Consider the following 16,194-nt stretch of genomic DNA (forward strand, 5'->3'; position numbering starts at 1 on the left):
GTGTGTAACAACGATTATAAAAAACTAACAGATTATAAAAAACTAACGATTATAAAAAACTTTGATTATAGAAACAAAATAAAAAGTCCCTCCTGAGGAAATATAAAATAAGAGATATGGTTTTTGACTTCAAAAAAACAAAAACAAAAGGACAAAAATACAAGGTTGGAAAACAACAAAGAAAAGAAAATGCTAGAAAAATTAAGTTACTGCTTACTCTTCGTCTGGGCTGGGGGAAGCCATCTCTGTGTCGTCTTCTTGTTCGGGAACGTGCCTGGATTCCCTGTCCTTTATTCAGTGGGTCAAAGGATTCTATGATATCCAAGAGAAAGCATAATGTGAGATAAATCACTCACAGACTTAAATAAACACTTAGGGTGAAGGAGGAAATATCAGGTAATCATCACTATATTCATTACTTTGTTTATGATAAAATATGGACTTTACTTATATACATAAGAAAACAAGGAGATACAGCATGTATAAAAACTTTATTATCTCGAAAAAAAAAAAAAGGGGGGGGGGCTTCCCTGTTGGCGCAGTGGTTGAGAGTCCGCCTGCCAATGCAGGGGACACGGGTTCGTGCCCCGGGCCGGGAAGATCCCACATGCCACGGAGCGGCTGGGCCCGTGAGCCGTGGCCGCTGAGCCTGCGCGTCCAGAGCCTGTGCTCTGCAACAGGAGAGGCCACAACAGTGAGAGGCCCGTGTACCGCAAAAAAAAACCCCAAACTTTATTAACAATCAAGAAAAATCCCTATATGATTACTGTGGGAAACTTAAAAACAACAACAACAAAAACAAATTAACCCCTTATAAAGAACAATATGGTATGAATTAATACCTTCAAAGGCAGGGACCATTTGTGCCCTAGATAGTTATCATACATTATAACTGCTTCATTATGCCAATTCAGAGTTGTACGAATATTCTAATAAAGGACTTTGAACAGACAGGTTACACTGCACAAACCTGATGGAAAATCTGCTTCCAGATCCTGTTCAGTTTCCCCTTTTGAGAACTGCTTCACTTCTAAATCAGCCTCTTGCACAGTATTTGACTTTAAGGCATAATGATTTAATTCTTCCTCCCAGCTATGTGGAGTAGATACTGCCTCTGATTCAAGATCACCACTGTAAGTACTTCCTTGGTCTGAAATATACAGAAAAACAAACAAGCCCTCAAAATGAGATAATATACTTGACATACTCAGAAACCTCTCTGAAACCCTAAATACCAAAAAGTCAGGTATGGTTGCTGGACAATTCCATAGGTACACTCAAGAATGAAGTAACTTGTTCACCAATATCACAGAACTAGATTTATATTCTTGGTACACACTTCAGAGCATTATTTCAATTAATCCTTAAAACCAATATCTGAGGTAGCTTTTATTAGTCTCTACAAATTAGCACAAAATCATAGATGTCTGATGCCCCCTACAAACAGCTAAAATTGCAAATATTAAATCCAAGGATGCTAATACTTTACGGATTTGTGTCACTAACAGAGGATAATATTTCTAAGATTCAAAATACATTTACAATTACAAACCTTTTTCAAATATCTTGGTGTCTAGAAAGAGCTCCTGTTCAGAAGTTTGGGATCCTAAAGAAAAAGAAAAGCACATAATAAGTCAATTTATATGTATACAAAAAACAAACCGCATCTCAAATGAAATGACTGCACTACGGAGGTTCTACGTAAATAGTCTTTACATGCAGAAAAGAATGGTTCATTAATAGAAGTCAGGCATTAGTGATAAATACAGTTAAATTACAATTGATAACAGTGGTTACACTTCTAGATAGCAAGCGGTATGAAAGAAGTCATGGCAAGAGAGACCTTTATTTTGGATTCTGTGCTATCTGAAATTCTTTTTTTTTTTTTTTTAACCACAACACACACACACACACAATATTGATTTACTCACAGGTTGACAAATCTGTTTTAAATTCCTTTTTCCTTCCCTAAATAAAATATGCTTTACCATGCAGTGGAAAGCTGACAAACTTAGAATATAAATACATGAGCAATCAGCACATGGAACTAAACAGAACAAAGTTCTATCAATTATAAACTACTGTAATTTTTTTTTGTTTGTTTTTGGGCCACACCATGCAGCATGTGGGATCTCGGTTCCCCGACCAGGAATCGAACAAGTGCCTTCTGCAGTGGAAGCGCAGAGTCTTAACCACTGGACCGCCAGGGAAGTCCCTATAAACTACTTTAAAAGTAAAGAGTTTAGGGAATTCTCTGGCTGTCCAGTGGTTAGGACCCGGAGCTTTCACTGCTGGGGTCCAGGTTCAATACTTGGTCAGGGAACTAAGATCCCACAAGCTGCACAATGTGGCCAAGAAAAAACAAAAGAAAAAAAAAAAAAAGGAAGAAGAAAAAAAGTAAAGTGTTTAAAGATTTAAAGTATTAAAAAAAAGATTTTTTAAAAAACCAAGGAAAATTGTCTCTTTTCCCTGAAATCAAAGATAAATGAGCCAGATCCTTTCAGTTGGAATTAATTTCTCCCCCCTTTATATTTCTAAACCATTTGATTTTAATTACACTATGATGATTAAAACTATCTGTCTTGAAGCTCAGTCTAAAGTTTTTCTGTTTGACTGAATTGTAGGCAAAGGCAAAGTCACAATATTTGTATAGAGGAAACATTTGATAAATGCTGACTATTAACATGAATGGAGAAGCCAACTTAGAATGAGGTTTCTCATCAGGAATTGCTGGAACTTGCAAAATAAGTATCAGAAATTAGAAGATCAAGCATAGGTGCAGTACTCTTTTTATTTATTTATTTATTTATTTACTTACTTACTTACTTTACTTACTTATTTATTTATTTATTTTTGGCTGCGTTGGGTCTTCGTTGCTGTGCGTGGGCTTTCTCTAGTTGCGGCCAGCAGGAGCTACTCTTTGTTGCAGTGCACAGGATTCTTGTTGCAGTGGCTTCTCTTGTTGCAGAGCGCAGGCTTCAGTAGTTGTAGCTTGCAGGTTCTAGAGCGCAGACTCAGTAGTTGTGGTGCATGGGTTTAGTTGCTCTGCGGCATGTGGGATTTTCATGGACCAGGGCTCGAACCCGTGTCCCCTGCATTGGCAGGCGGATTCTTAACCGCTGTGCCACCAGGGAAGCCCAAGGGCAATATTCCAAGACTTTAAAATCCACATATAAATGGGTCAGAATTGATATTATACACTAAAGAGCAAAATGAGACCAGAAACTTTGGGATAATAACAAAAAGCTTTGTACCCATCTCTCAGAGTATATCTGATTTAAAAACGTACTGGCAACACAACAGAAAAGTTGACAGTAGTTTTTTCAAATGCTGTGGTGTTCAGAAAACCAGCTAGAATGTATTACGCAAAATCAGAACCCAGTGGCTAGCTTTATAAAAACCATCACAGAAAAAAAAAATTGTCAGGAAAGAGTAATTTCTTGGTTCATCAATGATATATGAAAAGGCCACTGTGGGCTTCCCTGGTGGCACAGTGGTTAAGAATCCGCCTGCCAATGGAGGGGACACGAGTTCGAGCCCTGGTCTGGGAAGATCGCACATGCTGCAAAGCAACTAACCTATGCACCACAACTACTGAGCCTGTGCTCTATAACCCGCGAGCCACAACTACTGAAGCCTGTGCACCTAGAGCCTGTGCTCTGCAACAAGAGAAGCCACTGCAGTGAGAAGCCCGCACACCACAGTGAAGAGTAGCTCTTGCTCACCGCAACTAGAGAAAGCCCACGGTGCAGCAATGAAGACCCAATGCAGCCAAAAATAAAATAAATTAAATAAATAAAAAAAATACGCCATTGCAAAAATTCACCTATACATTTCAACTCCCTTTAACACCATTTCCTTTATCTCTTCTTATATCCAAAAATCAAGGCAGTGCTAAATAAGGCTGGAAACCTTTCTGGAATTTATACTACTGAGTTCTGGTTAAAATCCTTTCTTTGGAGTCAGACAAACCTGGATTCAACTTCTGATTCCATTATTTCCTGATTTCATAACCATGGCAAGCCTATTTTCCAAAAGAGGAATCTAAAGTAAACAGTACCTCACTCATAGGGTTGTTGTGAAAATTAAATGAGGTGACGCACACAGTGCATTTAGGACAATGCCTAGAGTACGGCAAGCACATAAATGTTAATTACTGTACATTATTCTACACTCATAAAATGGTATTTATCTATAGGTTATTTTGAACCAAATGGTTTTCCACCCTAAAATTCTTTTTACCTTCTACCAACATGCTGATTATTTTACAACAGTAATTTTTATCTGGAGACCATGGCTTTGACTGCAGGGGATAAAACTAGAACATGACCATGAAACATGGATTTATAAGTTATTTTTCTGGAATCACTAAGAACTAGAAACCGTATCGATTTCTTTCATAAACAGGATAGAGCTCCAGAGTTATCAACAAGTTTAACAAGCCCATAGACTTCATATTTAAAAACAAATAAAGCTTTTAGAAACTCCTTGACTGCCTAATACTTAAAATTACATGAGCTACCTAAAAATTTATAGGTGTGTTTTTCTTTTTTTACTTTAAAATTATACCGACCTCCCTGAGATAGAGTCTTTTCCTTCTCTTCATCTTCTGCAATCATTTCTGCCATCTCAAGGAGATCAGCTTCAAAAGGATGTGAGGGAAGTTTTTCCTTAATGTCTTCAATACTCTCAGTGACTTTATCTTCATTATCCATTGAGGATGGAATAAGCATAGGGACAGGCATCTGAAAGACCAAGGATAGACTGAAGAGTTTCTTGGTCGACCATCAAAACTATTATTTGTGAGATCATTTAAATATAAAAATTATTAATAAACAAATTCAAGCTATTTCTATTGCTAATGGTTAAGACAGTCTTGCTAGTTTGTTTTTATAAGACTGCAGCCATTTAAATAGAAATTCAGTAAGTGCTTTTCTGGATACTTAACGTGTCTCTGATTCATCTAAAAGAATAATTAAGTAATGAATTTTTGTTTTGTTTTTGACTATATTTCTTGCTTAATATTTTCACACAAGTGTTTCTCTTAAGAATTCAATACCGAGAAAATATATATTTCCAATAAAAAATGAATACATTTTTCTTTAACGAAAAGTCAGAATCCTGTAAATCACAGTATTCCTCTTTTCATTCTTGCTACAATCTAGGATTCTAGCATTCACACACTGTTTCTGATCTTTTTCTATGTTAGTGGTCTTTTGTGTTTAAAATGTTTTTAAAAAGCTAAATCATAACCTCCTCTGACAAGGCAGGGTACAAATAGAAGCAGTCCTTTATATATTCCATATTTAAGTAATATAACAGTATGATTAATAGCCAACCAGAGTCAGGTATATTTTACCAACAAGTAAAAAGTATTTTTATGGAGCTGTCAAATCTTAATTGAGAAAAATGCATACTAAATTAGGCTTAATCTCTAAATGATTACTCACTGGAACTGGAATTCCAAATGGGACTGGGGCATACTGAGTATAAAGATGAAGAGGTATAGGTACGAACACTGGTACTGGAACTGGCACCACAATAACTTGGGGCTGAGTTGGAGTGTCTTCTAATGGAAGAAAAAAAAAAAACCCCACAAAAAAACAAAGAGGGTTAGAAACGACATTTTAATTTAAAAAAATTTTTTAGGTATATGAAGACTTATAATTCAAAAGAAGTGTAATTTTAATTTAAAAAAAATTTTTAAAGCATGTGGACATTTACAGTTCAAAAGAAGTATCTATGAGGGACTTCCCTGGTGGCACAGTGGATAAGACTCTGTGCTCCCAATGCAGGGGGCCCAGGTTCAATCCCTGGTCAGGAAACTAGATCCCACAAGCATGCTGCAACTAAGACCTGATGCAACCAAATAAATAAAATTAAATTTAAAAAAAAGAAGTATCTATGATACTAGGAATTCACAGAAAGGAGAAATAGCAAGGCTTGAGTATAACAGCACTAAAAAAAGTGGGCAACACAATAATTATCAGTGATACAAGGATAAGATGAATGAAGGATATAACTTGGATGGATAAATGGAATAGTTATCTTAGAAGAAAGGTATAGAAGACTTAACATGAATAAGTAGTGTATGTTAAAGAGGAGACTGAATAGGTAGAAGGGCCATTTTTGTGAGGCTATAATACACATTTAAAATCATTAGACAGTGGGGAACTACTACAGATTGGTTAGCACAAAGTAATGTGAGGAAAATGGCTTTAAAAAGATTAATTTGGCTGCCATCTTCACATGGAATAGAAAGTATACAATGTGGGAGGCAACTACAATATATAGAGCTAAGAAGATGAGGGCCTGAACTAGGGTGGTTATGATACCTGCAGGAAAAAAAAATAAGTATACAGAGCAGAGGTTCTAAGATATTTTTTAAAAAAAGGAAACAGAACTTTGGGAACTAACTTAAACATGAGTAGGGAAAAAATGGGAAGGATGGAGGTAGAAATCATTAACAACTATCTACAGAGTCTTTTCTGTAGGCCAGAAAAATATGTTAGATAACTGTAAAATCATTAATGTAAGAGAAAGGTAATGCTAGTAAAAAGAAGTGAAAAGCTGACAATTTGACTAGGGTTAGAAGTGGGAAATAATATGGGATCAATTTTACCATGGTGCAGTGGACATAAAAAAAAAGTTATCTGATTAGAGATGTCTGATAACCAAGCTACATAATGCTAAACTGTCACTATTTTGGGATTGACATGTACACATTGCTATATTTAAAACAGATAACGAGGACCTACTGTAAAAAAATGATAAATAAAAAAAATATTTTAAAAAATGACTTTTTTATGAAGTCACTATTGGTACAATAAAAATACAGGACTAAGTCATCTATAGCCCTGCTGTTCAACATGACCCGTGGATCAGCAGCACTGACATTACCCAGGAACTTAAAAGATGCAAAACCTCGGCACCACTAAATGAGAATCCACTTAGTAACATTCCCAAATAATTCATATGCATATTAATGTTTGAGAAGTACTGGCCTAGAGGATAACCTTCCAGATCTAAGAATCTAGGATTCCTTTCCACTTTAAAAATTCTGGGATTTTCAGATGGCAGCATGCCAGAGACCCAATTCTCTAGGGAAACAAGCAAAGTTGGTGAAAACCTAAAAAATAACCACTTAATAAATTCTTTGGAAATTGTCCCAAAGGCATACAGCAAATGGAGAAATATTTATTCAAGAAAATCTACTAAATACAGTAAGAACAGTAGGCATCTGTGACTTTTGATCTACTACCTGCTCCACACCCCTGCCTCAGCCAGCTAAATATGATAGAAACTCCACTCTGGAATGGGTGGGACCAGAAAGAATGGGCTCCTCTTCCTTCAGCTCCCATCAAGGGTTACTGTATCTCGCCAGGAGGGACAGGCCACCATCATTTCTTATCCCCTCAAAGTCCAGGTTAAAGAGGTTAATTTCCTAGTGAGTACAGCTACCACCCACAAAGAGAAAACCTACTATAGGAATAGCAGGCCAAGAAAACTAGGGTACGAACTACCTTCACCCCAGATCACTTGTAGGGCAGAGATTCCATGCTAGGAAAGGCAAGTTGAGGAGATCAGAAGCTCACACCATGCCCATCATTCAGAAAAGTAGTAACTCAAAGAGGGTAGAGGCAGTTCATAAGAAAAGAAAGCCCTAAAGCTCTCCCCAAAGGAACTGACATTATTTGAAATAGAGTGTGGAAAAGTTCAAACCTAAGGGTGCTCTGGAAAACAACAGTTCCTCTTAACTAAGACCCTGTTTATGTAATTCCAAAGTCTATGCTTACCCATAATACTACACTATCATGAATAAGGAAATTAAATGAAGCATTCAGAGTATGGTATTATCAACTACCTTCTCTTTGCCATAACTTGTTAAGTTGATGAAAATACCTAACCCACAGGGATATCGTGAGAACTCAATTGGGCAGCGAATATAAGCAACCAAACACAACACCTATAAAATAGAAGGCACTTAATTAATGTAACCAGATCCCACATTACTTTCCCCTAGGAAAAATTAAATGAAGAAAGCACAAGGAACACACCTGTCTGGCATTCTTTGTTTTGGGTATGTGGTTTGCAAGAAGTGGCCTTGGTCTGTGTGATGGGTTTGCACAATAAAGCTTTATTCTTCAAAAGTCTTGGAGGCTGGGAAGGTGGCAGTTTGAGGGCATCTGTTTGTGTACTTGCCTAGTAAAAAAAAATAAGTCAGAAACCAAAAGCTTATCATTAATTACAAGAAACATTATAAATATTATATTTCAAAATATAATTTCAAAAGAAATACTATATTGGAATTACTTGGAAGACACAGAATATAAATATTCAACTAAATATGTAAGGAATATAATATTCCTGAAATATCAATAAAGGAATATTTTGATAACTATATATTGACCCTGAATGTATCTAATTACCAGTTCTGTTTACCAAGAAAAATGCTGTTTGTATTGTGACATACTGTTGATCAATAACAATGGTGGGGCTTCCCTGGTGGCACAGTGGTTGGGGGTCCGCCTGCCGATGCAGGGGACACGGGTTCGTGCCCCGGTCCGGGGGGATCCCGCGTGGCGCGGAGTGGCTGGGCCCGTGCGCCATGGCCGCTGAGCCTGCGCGTCCGGAGCCTGTGCTCTGCAGCGGGAGGGGCCGCGGCAGTGGGAGGCCCGCGAACCGCAAAAAAAACAAATAAATAAATAACAATGGTGGTTGAGCTTAAAATGAGAACTGTTGTTTCTTGACTGAGTTAAGTCTTAAAAGAATTAGTTTCAGGCTTCCCTGGTGGCGCAGTGGTTGGGAGTCCGCCTGCCGATGCAGGGGACACGGGTTCGTGCCCCAATCCGGGAAAATCCCACATGCCCCGGAGCGGCTGGGCCCGTGCGCCATGGCCGCTGAGCCTGCGCATCCGGAGCCTGTGCTCCACAACGGGCGAGGCCACAACAGTGAGAGGCCCGCGTACCGCAAAAAACAACAAAAAAAAAATTAACTAGAATAGGATCACTTATGATCATTTAAGTTACCTGAAAAAAGATGACATGAAAATTATCCCAGAGACCAGGAAACGCTTTAAAAATGCCACTGTTCTAGTCATAAGTTTTTCTCATTATTTATTATTTTTTTTAAGAGACAAAGCACAAAAATATTGTTTTTTTTTTTAAAAAAAGAATGCTTATTTACAGCATAATCTACACTGAGTGGGAAATAAACTATATTTTATAAGTACTTTATTTACAGTCTATGTTACAAAATGCCCCCCAAACCTTTTATGCCTGAATTCTGTACAATTTACTTTAATTCTGTACAATTAAAAAATAACAAAAACCTTCAGTAACTATTATATAGTTACTATTATATAGATACCAAGCATTCAAAGAAATTAAAGTACATAAAAGACCTAACTAAATAACCAGAAAATCCTGTTCCTGAACTCATGCAATTTGTTTTATATAACAAACAAAAAATAAAGGAGGGCAAATCAGCTTAGACATATTCATACTGCATAAAAAGGGAAAAGACAGTGGCAATACCAATAAAAATAATAAAACTTACATCCCCAATGATTTTTGCTGTTACTGTTGGAACTGCACCTGATATAAATAAAAACATATAATGTAGGATCTTATTATTTAAACATTAGTATTAAAAGCTGATATTTGGAAAAAACACACAAAGTTTCATAATAAAAACATGTATTATCTTACTTTAATTCAGGGGAAGAGTAACACCTAAAGCCTAATATGAGAAAAAGAGATCTGGAAACTACAAAAACACTGTTTAATGCCATAGCAGCACATAGTGAGCCACCATTCCTAATATGAATGTGACAAACACATGAAAATGAACACTGACAAAAAAGAGTAGAGAAGCCTTATATTCAACCTCAAAAAGGCTAGATAAATGCTTTCAAATCAAGTCATACCTTGTAAGACACTGTTAGAATTCACTGTGGGCTGAGCAGCAGGAGCACTGGCTAATGATACTACATTAGCTATAACTGGAGTTGAATCTTTTCTGTGAGATGGGGGCCCTGATGAAGCAGCTGGCACCATGGAAACACTTCCTGATTAAAATAAACAAAAATAAGAAAATCTCATGTAATTTATATGCACATACACAGAACCAACATTTCAAGGAGTTTAAACAATGCTTTTAGGTTAGAGTAAATTCTGTTGGAGCCAAGTGTCACTTCAGGATTAACTGGATTTTTTTCTGTTTTTTAATTAGTGAACCTTGAAAGTATTCCATGTACCTTCTCTTGCCTAACTATGCATGTGGTATATTTAAAAGGCTATGTGATTTAGATTCTATGTTCTTTCTCTCAAATCCTTTTCTAAGGAAGTCAAGATGTATATCTTCAATTATAAAATATTAACTGCTATTCTTCCCCATAAAGTTCTTACAGAGTTTATTTGACTCAACATGCTCAGGGAAAACTAAAAGAACTCGTTTTTACAGGGCATTAATCTAAGGTGTTAAACAAAAAGAGATCTAAATGTTAATGTCATTTGAATAGAATGAAATTTACGTTTCATGAAATTATTGACAACTACTTAATGTTCTCAACTTGTAGAACAGTAGTTAGTCCCTGACATTGACCAAAGACTAAAGTTTAATTTTACCTGCATTATTTTGTGAAGGTGGGTCACACATACTTTGCTGATTACAGAACATCAAGATACAAAGCAGGTTACAGAAATGTTTCATTTCTCCCCGCCATTTCAAGGACTCACTGAGCTTACCCTGTCGCTTACAACCATCACATTTGGCCATCTGAAAAAGAAACAGAAGATAGTAAAGAAGTAAAAAACAAACTGTCTATGGTCTGATGGAATAAAAGCAGGCCACAGGTTAACAAGTGAGGAAATTTACTTAGAATTTAGATCACAAAAATGAAGGTTAACTATCCTGGGGGGAGGGGCAATATAGAGGTAGGGGACTAAGAGGTACAAACAATTATGTATAAAATAAGTTATAAGGATATATTGTACAACACAGGGAATACAGTCAATATTTTATAATAACTATAAATGAAGTATAACCTTTAAAAAATGTGAATCACTATATTGTATACCTGTTAACTTATATAATATCATACCTCAACTATAATTCAGTTTTTTAAAAAATGAAGGTTAACGATCCTAAATTTGGAAATAATTACTTACCTATCAACTATTTTGTACATTAAAAAAGGTCACATTATAGAGATGCCAATAAATAGTAATTTTAAAATAAGTGAAATGGAAATAGACCGATCTTCCTTAAAGACATCAGAACACAATTCATTTTAGTTAATAAATGAATATAATTTTAAATATTTTAATGTTTTAAGACTGATATGTCTTCTACAAGGAAATTAAAAACAAATGTAACTTCAGTGACATTAAAGTCTTTTTAAAATCTTATATTAATACTAGAGGAGAACAGAATACATTTAATACTTAAGTTTTAAATCATTAATTGCCCTTCACACTATTTGAAAGAAAAAAAGAAGGGAAAAATATGCCCTGACTTGAAAAACCCAGGAATGTGAATTATATTTACCTGATAGAACAGAACTGTATATTTGGACATGCACTCTTCACAACAAAACTCTTCTACTTTCCCCCCTAAATTATTCTGTACCAATTTGGGAGATGTCTGTAAACAATAACTGCACATTTTACAGTGATTTCCCCAGCGTTTTGCCAAGTCATGTTTATAAAGCAATTTGCAACCTAAAAAAATCAGAGAAGATAAAATTAACATTAGGGAGAAATAATAAGTATCTACATCTTTAATTTAAATGTCCTACAACAAAGTTTGCACATTTGGGTTCTCACCAATTAGTAGATCAAGAGGTCAATTTAGAGGATTAATACTATCATTTTCTGTTTTTAAACGAAGTAAGACAGCAGAGCAAATATTACAGTGCATCATATATGGTAAAAATCAGTTTTGTTTCATGAAACTTTTGTTTTATTTGGGTATGTGAACATACACTGGGTCACAATGTAAAATGTATGTCTTGTTTGTGTCGTGGTCAAAAGGTTTGAAAGCCACTAGCCTAGGAGGCTAATCCTGCATGGTTTTAGAGTAAAACAAAACATTCTAACCTTACAGTCATCTAAATAAGGAAGACACTGATTCACATATTCAGATCATTTATATTCAGAAACATAATGGATGTTTAAAACAATAAAAGTATTATCTTAGGATGCTCCCAAAATTTAAGCAGTTCCCTTTAGAAATAAATACAAGAACTAAAGGATCCCTATCAACCTAATAACTAACATTAAATGTTTTTCACATCACCACCATTTTTTGCTATACACATTGAGGAGATTTTTCTTCATTTTAACATCTATATAATATGAAGAATTAGATCAGAAAAGAGAGAACCAAGTATAAACAAAACAAAAAGGTTTTGGTGTTATACACAAAAGATAAAATAAACTTACACAGTGACAGCTTAAATCATCAACTACTTTTGAAACAACAAACATGCTCAGTAGGTAAGATAATCTTCTATCTTTACCTTCACTACAGAATGACTTGTCAGCACCTGAGAATCGCACAGTCTCCTTTACAATTTTCTCAATTTTACAATATTCACACATTGCCATTAAATTATTTATTTTCTTATATTCATCAGAACAATTTTTGCCACAGAACTGAAACATTTTACCCTGCAAAGAAATAATCATTAAGTACTAATTAAACATTTGGTTTATCTTGTGGAAATCTTTATCCCTCTTATTTTCAAAACAAATAGTGTATTTCTGAAAGGTGAAAAGTCAGAAATAAGTTTACAGATAGACCAGTTTATACTCGAACCCTCTATCATGCTCCTTTACTCTACCTTATAATCAAGAAGTTCTGGTTTTGTGGCAAAGAGACGGTTACAGTGCTGACACTTGAGTTTTACAACACTTCGTGCAAACCCAACATGTTGGGATTGGGCAGCAAGACGCTGGAGACCAGCTGCAGCAGAGCTACTGATGGAGGTGGGAGAAACAGCAGAGGTGTTACCGCCTCCTGCTGACACTGTTGAACCTGTAGGGATGCTTACAATTACTTGGCCCTGAGACAAGGGCACCACTGAAGAATTCATTCCTGCTGGTTTGTTGAACAAATTCTGAAAGAAGAAACAAACAAAAAGATCAATCTACTCATTTGTTCAAACAAGAAGGTACTGAATACCTACCTATGTCAAGCACAGTTCTAGGCACTTAACATATATTTGTGAAAAGGCAAACATCCCTGCCTTTGAGCAGCTTATAGCTGAATGGGGGGAGTGATATTTATATTAAAAAATGAAATAATTTAATAATATTCTTTAAAAATAATATCCTCCCAATAGATAATCTAGGTAATAACAGTACCATTTAATTTCACAGAAGGCAATTAAATAACATGCCTCCAAAAATAGGATGGACCAAAGAACCCAAGTTTAAAAAGACTGAGGTAGAAATTTAGGCAATCCAGGCACTTAGTACCACCTAATAAGTTTACTTTACTATCACAGGCAACTAACTGGAGAAAAGGAAGAGTCCTGAAGCCATACCTGGAAAGCTACCACACAACTGTAGCTGCAGAAGTTGCGAATACTTCCATCTGACATGGCTAGGTGATACTGAGGGATTGCTGAGGTTTTGCAACTGTTACACTGAACTTGTACACCTTAGCAAATCAAAATAAAAGCTAATGAGTAATACAAATGTAAACAAATGTATGAGAAAATAAGTATTATATGATACATGAAAATTCAAGAGCCAAGTCAAGTTGCAGGAACTGAAATTAAACTTAGTTACCTCACATATAGACAAAAACTAACAACGTCAAAAATATTTCTGTTTATTTAAAGTTGTCACAGTCTACACCCTGAAACTAAAAAATAAATGAATCTTGAAATAAATCAGGTGTAGATAAAGAAAATACATTTTAAAAGCCATAAATTCTTTTGGTAAGAAAGAATGCACAAATAGGCGCAACTAAATAAACATAAAATAAGCAATCAAGAGGTGATATTTTACAACACAGATCTGAAGTATTTTAAATTTGCGTTAAAAATCAACTAAATTTGGACAAAAATCTGCGCTATAACAACAAAGCAATAACCATAAGTTATTCAACTATTATATTTATAAAGTTTATGAAACCAGTATTACCTGCAGAAGTAACCATTTTAACTCTGTAAGCAGATAAGCAATTAACAGAACAGAAAAGCTCTGTCTTTCCCAAGCTATTGGTATTTTCAATCATTTCTGCTGAGGATCTCAATGATTTGCAAAGCGCACATGGTGTAATTTTGGCTGATTTCTATTAAGAGAATAAAATAACATTCATTTTTACCAAGTTACAAGTAAAAGCATAATTCTTTGAAATGTTTATACTTAACACTGTTGAAATATTTTAAATTAGTGGCTTCCAAACTTTTATGATTACAATCCTCAGTAAGAAATAAATTTTACAAAGTGACCCAGTAACACATACTTCTGAGGTTTTGTGTTTGTGTATTAAACGTGTATGTATATAAAACTGAAAGGTTTTATAAAACAATATATATCATGATAACATGTGATGCACTTTGATATTTTTCCACTCTACTCTACTTCATTAAAAAATATGTTGGGCACAACCTAGCAATTAATTTTGGGATCTATTAATTTGTTATAACTATAGTTTTAAACGCACTATTTTAGCCTTCCCCCAAGATAAGGTTACAGGGTTAAGCACAAAATACTATGTATAAAATAAATAAGCTGCAAGAATATATTGTACAAAACCTCCAAACAAACAAAAAAACCCACTATTTAAAATATTACACAACAGGGAATTCATGCTCTTACACTATTCAAAGAATTGGAAGAACTTCCCACAAAAGGTGCTATATATAGCAATGAAATGTGAATCCAAGGAAATTAATAAACTTACTAGAAAATTCACACTCAAATATTCTACCACTAATAATAACAAAGCACAGGGACTTCCCTGATGGTCCAGTGGTTAAGACTCCGCGTTTCCACTTCAGGGGGCGTGGGTTCAATCCCTGGTCAGGGAACTAAGATCCCGCATGCCGCGTGGTGCAGCCAAAACAAATAATAACAACAACAAAGCACACTCTAAGCAATAAAGTGGGAGGAAACTTTGCATATCCCAAGTGTCCAAATATAAGCAACGAAAGAGTCTGTTATCTTAAATTTCCACTCAGTGATTTAGTAGCAAATAATGCTAAATACTATTAACACGTCATACATTCAGGATAACTTATAAGGTATATCCAGCACCCATTAAGATAATTTCAAGATCTCTATGTCCTCTTCAACGATAAGTCTGTTATACTTACTATTAAAATAAATACATATTCAAGTGAGCATATTCCTACATTCTGGAATCTCTTCTGTATCTCCAACCCTATTTCTCCTTTCCTCCTCCAACAGGACTGCAAACACAAACTTCATTTGTAAGAATTAGGTCAAGAGTTATCTCTGAAACTATCAAGTAGAACTGACCTTGCTTCCACTGTGCCCCTCTACATCCCATAACACTTCTATCGTAACATCTCTACACACTTGTATCTCCCCCAGGGGACATGTAACACCTCAAAACAGGAATCACATCTAATGTTTGTTGAATAAATTTTATATAAGGAAGAAAAGAAAAGTAGCAGAAATGACCATCTTCAATGTTCCAGGTTCTATACTAGGTGCTTTCTCATTCTTACTTCATATAATCCTAAAACATCCCAGTGACATTGCTAGTATATACCCATTTACAGATAAGAAAATGGACTCGGGGAGTTTAACTGCTTTCCCCAAGGTTAAATTCTATTTGAACAGAAAGTCTGGGAATCAAACCAAGATCTGCTTTACTTCTAAATCCACGTTCTTTCTCTGAACCACAGTACACACTAATATGTGAAAATTTTAATAGGTATTGGCTAAATTAAAAGTAATAAATTTAAAATTAAGATATTTCAAAATACTTCTCTTATGGAATGTATACCACCTTTCAATGGACTGAATCAAAGTAACTTTTAGAATGTGATACAATATCAGGAAAACTGTCCTTTGTACAAGAATAAAGCTAATGAAGATACTGGGTTTTTCCTCCCCTTTGAGAACAAAAACAAGGTGTTTCTAAGGAAGAAATAAATAGTAACTAACACTAATCTCTTTTAATGTGCTTGTATATTAACAAGAAATA

At 35.2% G+C, this 16,194-nt stretch overlaps 1 protein-coding gene across 3 annotated transcripts in view; it reads right to left on the bottom strand.

Moving 5' to 3' along the window:
• Nucleotides 1–16,194, bottom strand: part of ZMYM4 (zinc finger MYM-type containing 4) — a 175,909-nt gene that overhangs the window by 30,741 nt on the left and 128,974 nt on the right. The window contains exons 10-24 of one of the 3 annotated variants that reach the window (XM_027109145.1): nt 15,335–15,430; nt 14,157–14,307; nt 13,553–13,668; nt 12,848–13,123; nt 12,524–12,674; nt 11,551–11,723; nt 10,629–10,779; nt 9,929–10,069; nt 9,559–9,596; nt 8,058–8,202; nt 5,451–5,569; nt 4,574–4,745; nt 1,553–1,606; nt 971–1,150; nt 218–312 (exon numbers count right to left, since the gene is read on the bottom strand). In XM_027109145.1, coding sequence (XP_026964946.1) covers nt 218–312; nt 971–1,150; nt 1,553–1,606; nt 4,574–4,745; nt 5,451–5,569; nt 8,058–8,202; nt 9,559–9,596; nt 9,929–10,069; nt 10,629–10,779; nt 11,551–11,723; nt 12,524–12,674; nt 12,848–13,123; nt 13,553–13,668; nt 14,157–14,307; nt 15,335–15,430 — 2,058 coding nt within the window. The remainder of the gene's footprint in view (nt 1–217; nt 313–970; nt 1,151–1,552; nt 1,607–4,573; nt 4,746–5,450; nt 5,570–8,057; nt 8,203–9,558; nt 9,597–9,928; nt 10,070–10,628; nt 10,780–11,550; nt 11,724–12,523; nt 12,675–12,847; nt 13,124–13,552; nt 13,669–14,156; nt 14,308–15,334; nt 15,431–16,194) is intronic. The other 2 variants (XM_027109147.1, XM_027109146.1) reach the window with 2 other exon arrangements.

The sequence above is a fragment of the Aethalodelphis obliquidens genome, unplaced genomic scaffold, assembly GCF_003676395.1.
Source record: "Aethalodelphis obliquidens isolate GAN/ISIS:26980383/991018 unplaced genomic scaffold, ASM367639v1 scaffold9, whole genome shotgun sequence".
Classification (NCBI taxonomy): domain Eukaryota; kingdom Metazoa; phylum Chordata; class Mammalia; order Artiodactyla; family Delphinidae; genus Aethalodelphis; species Aethalodelphis obliquidens.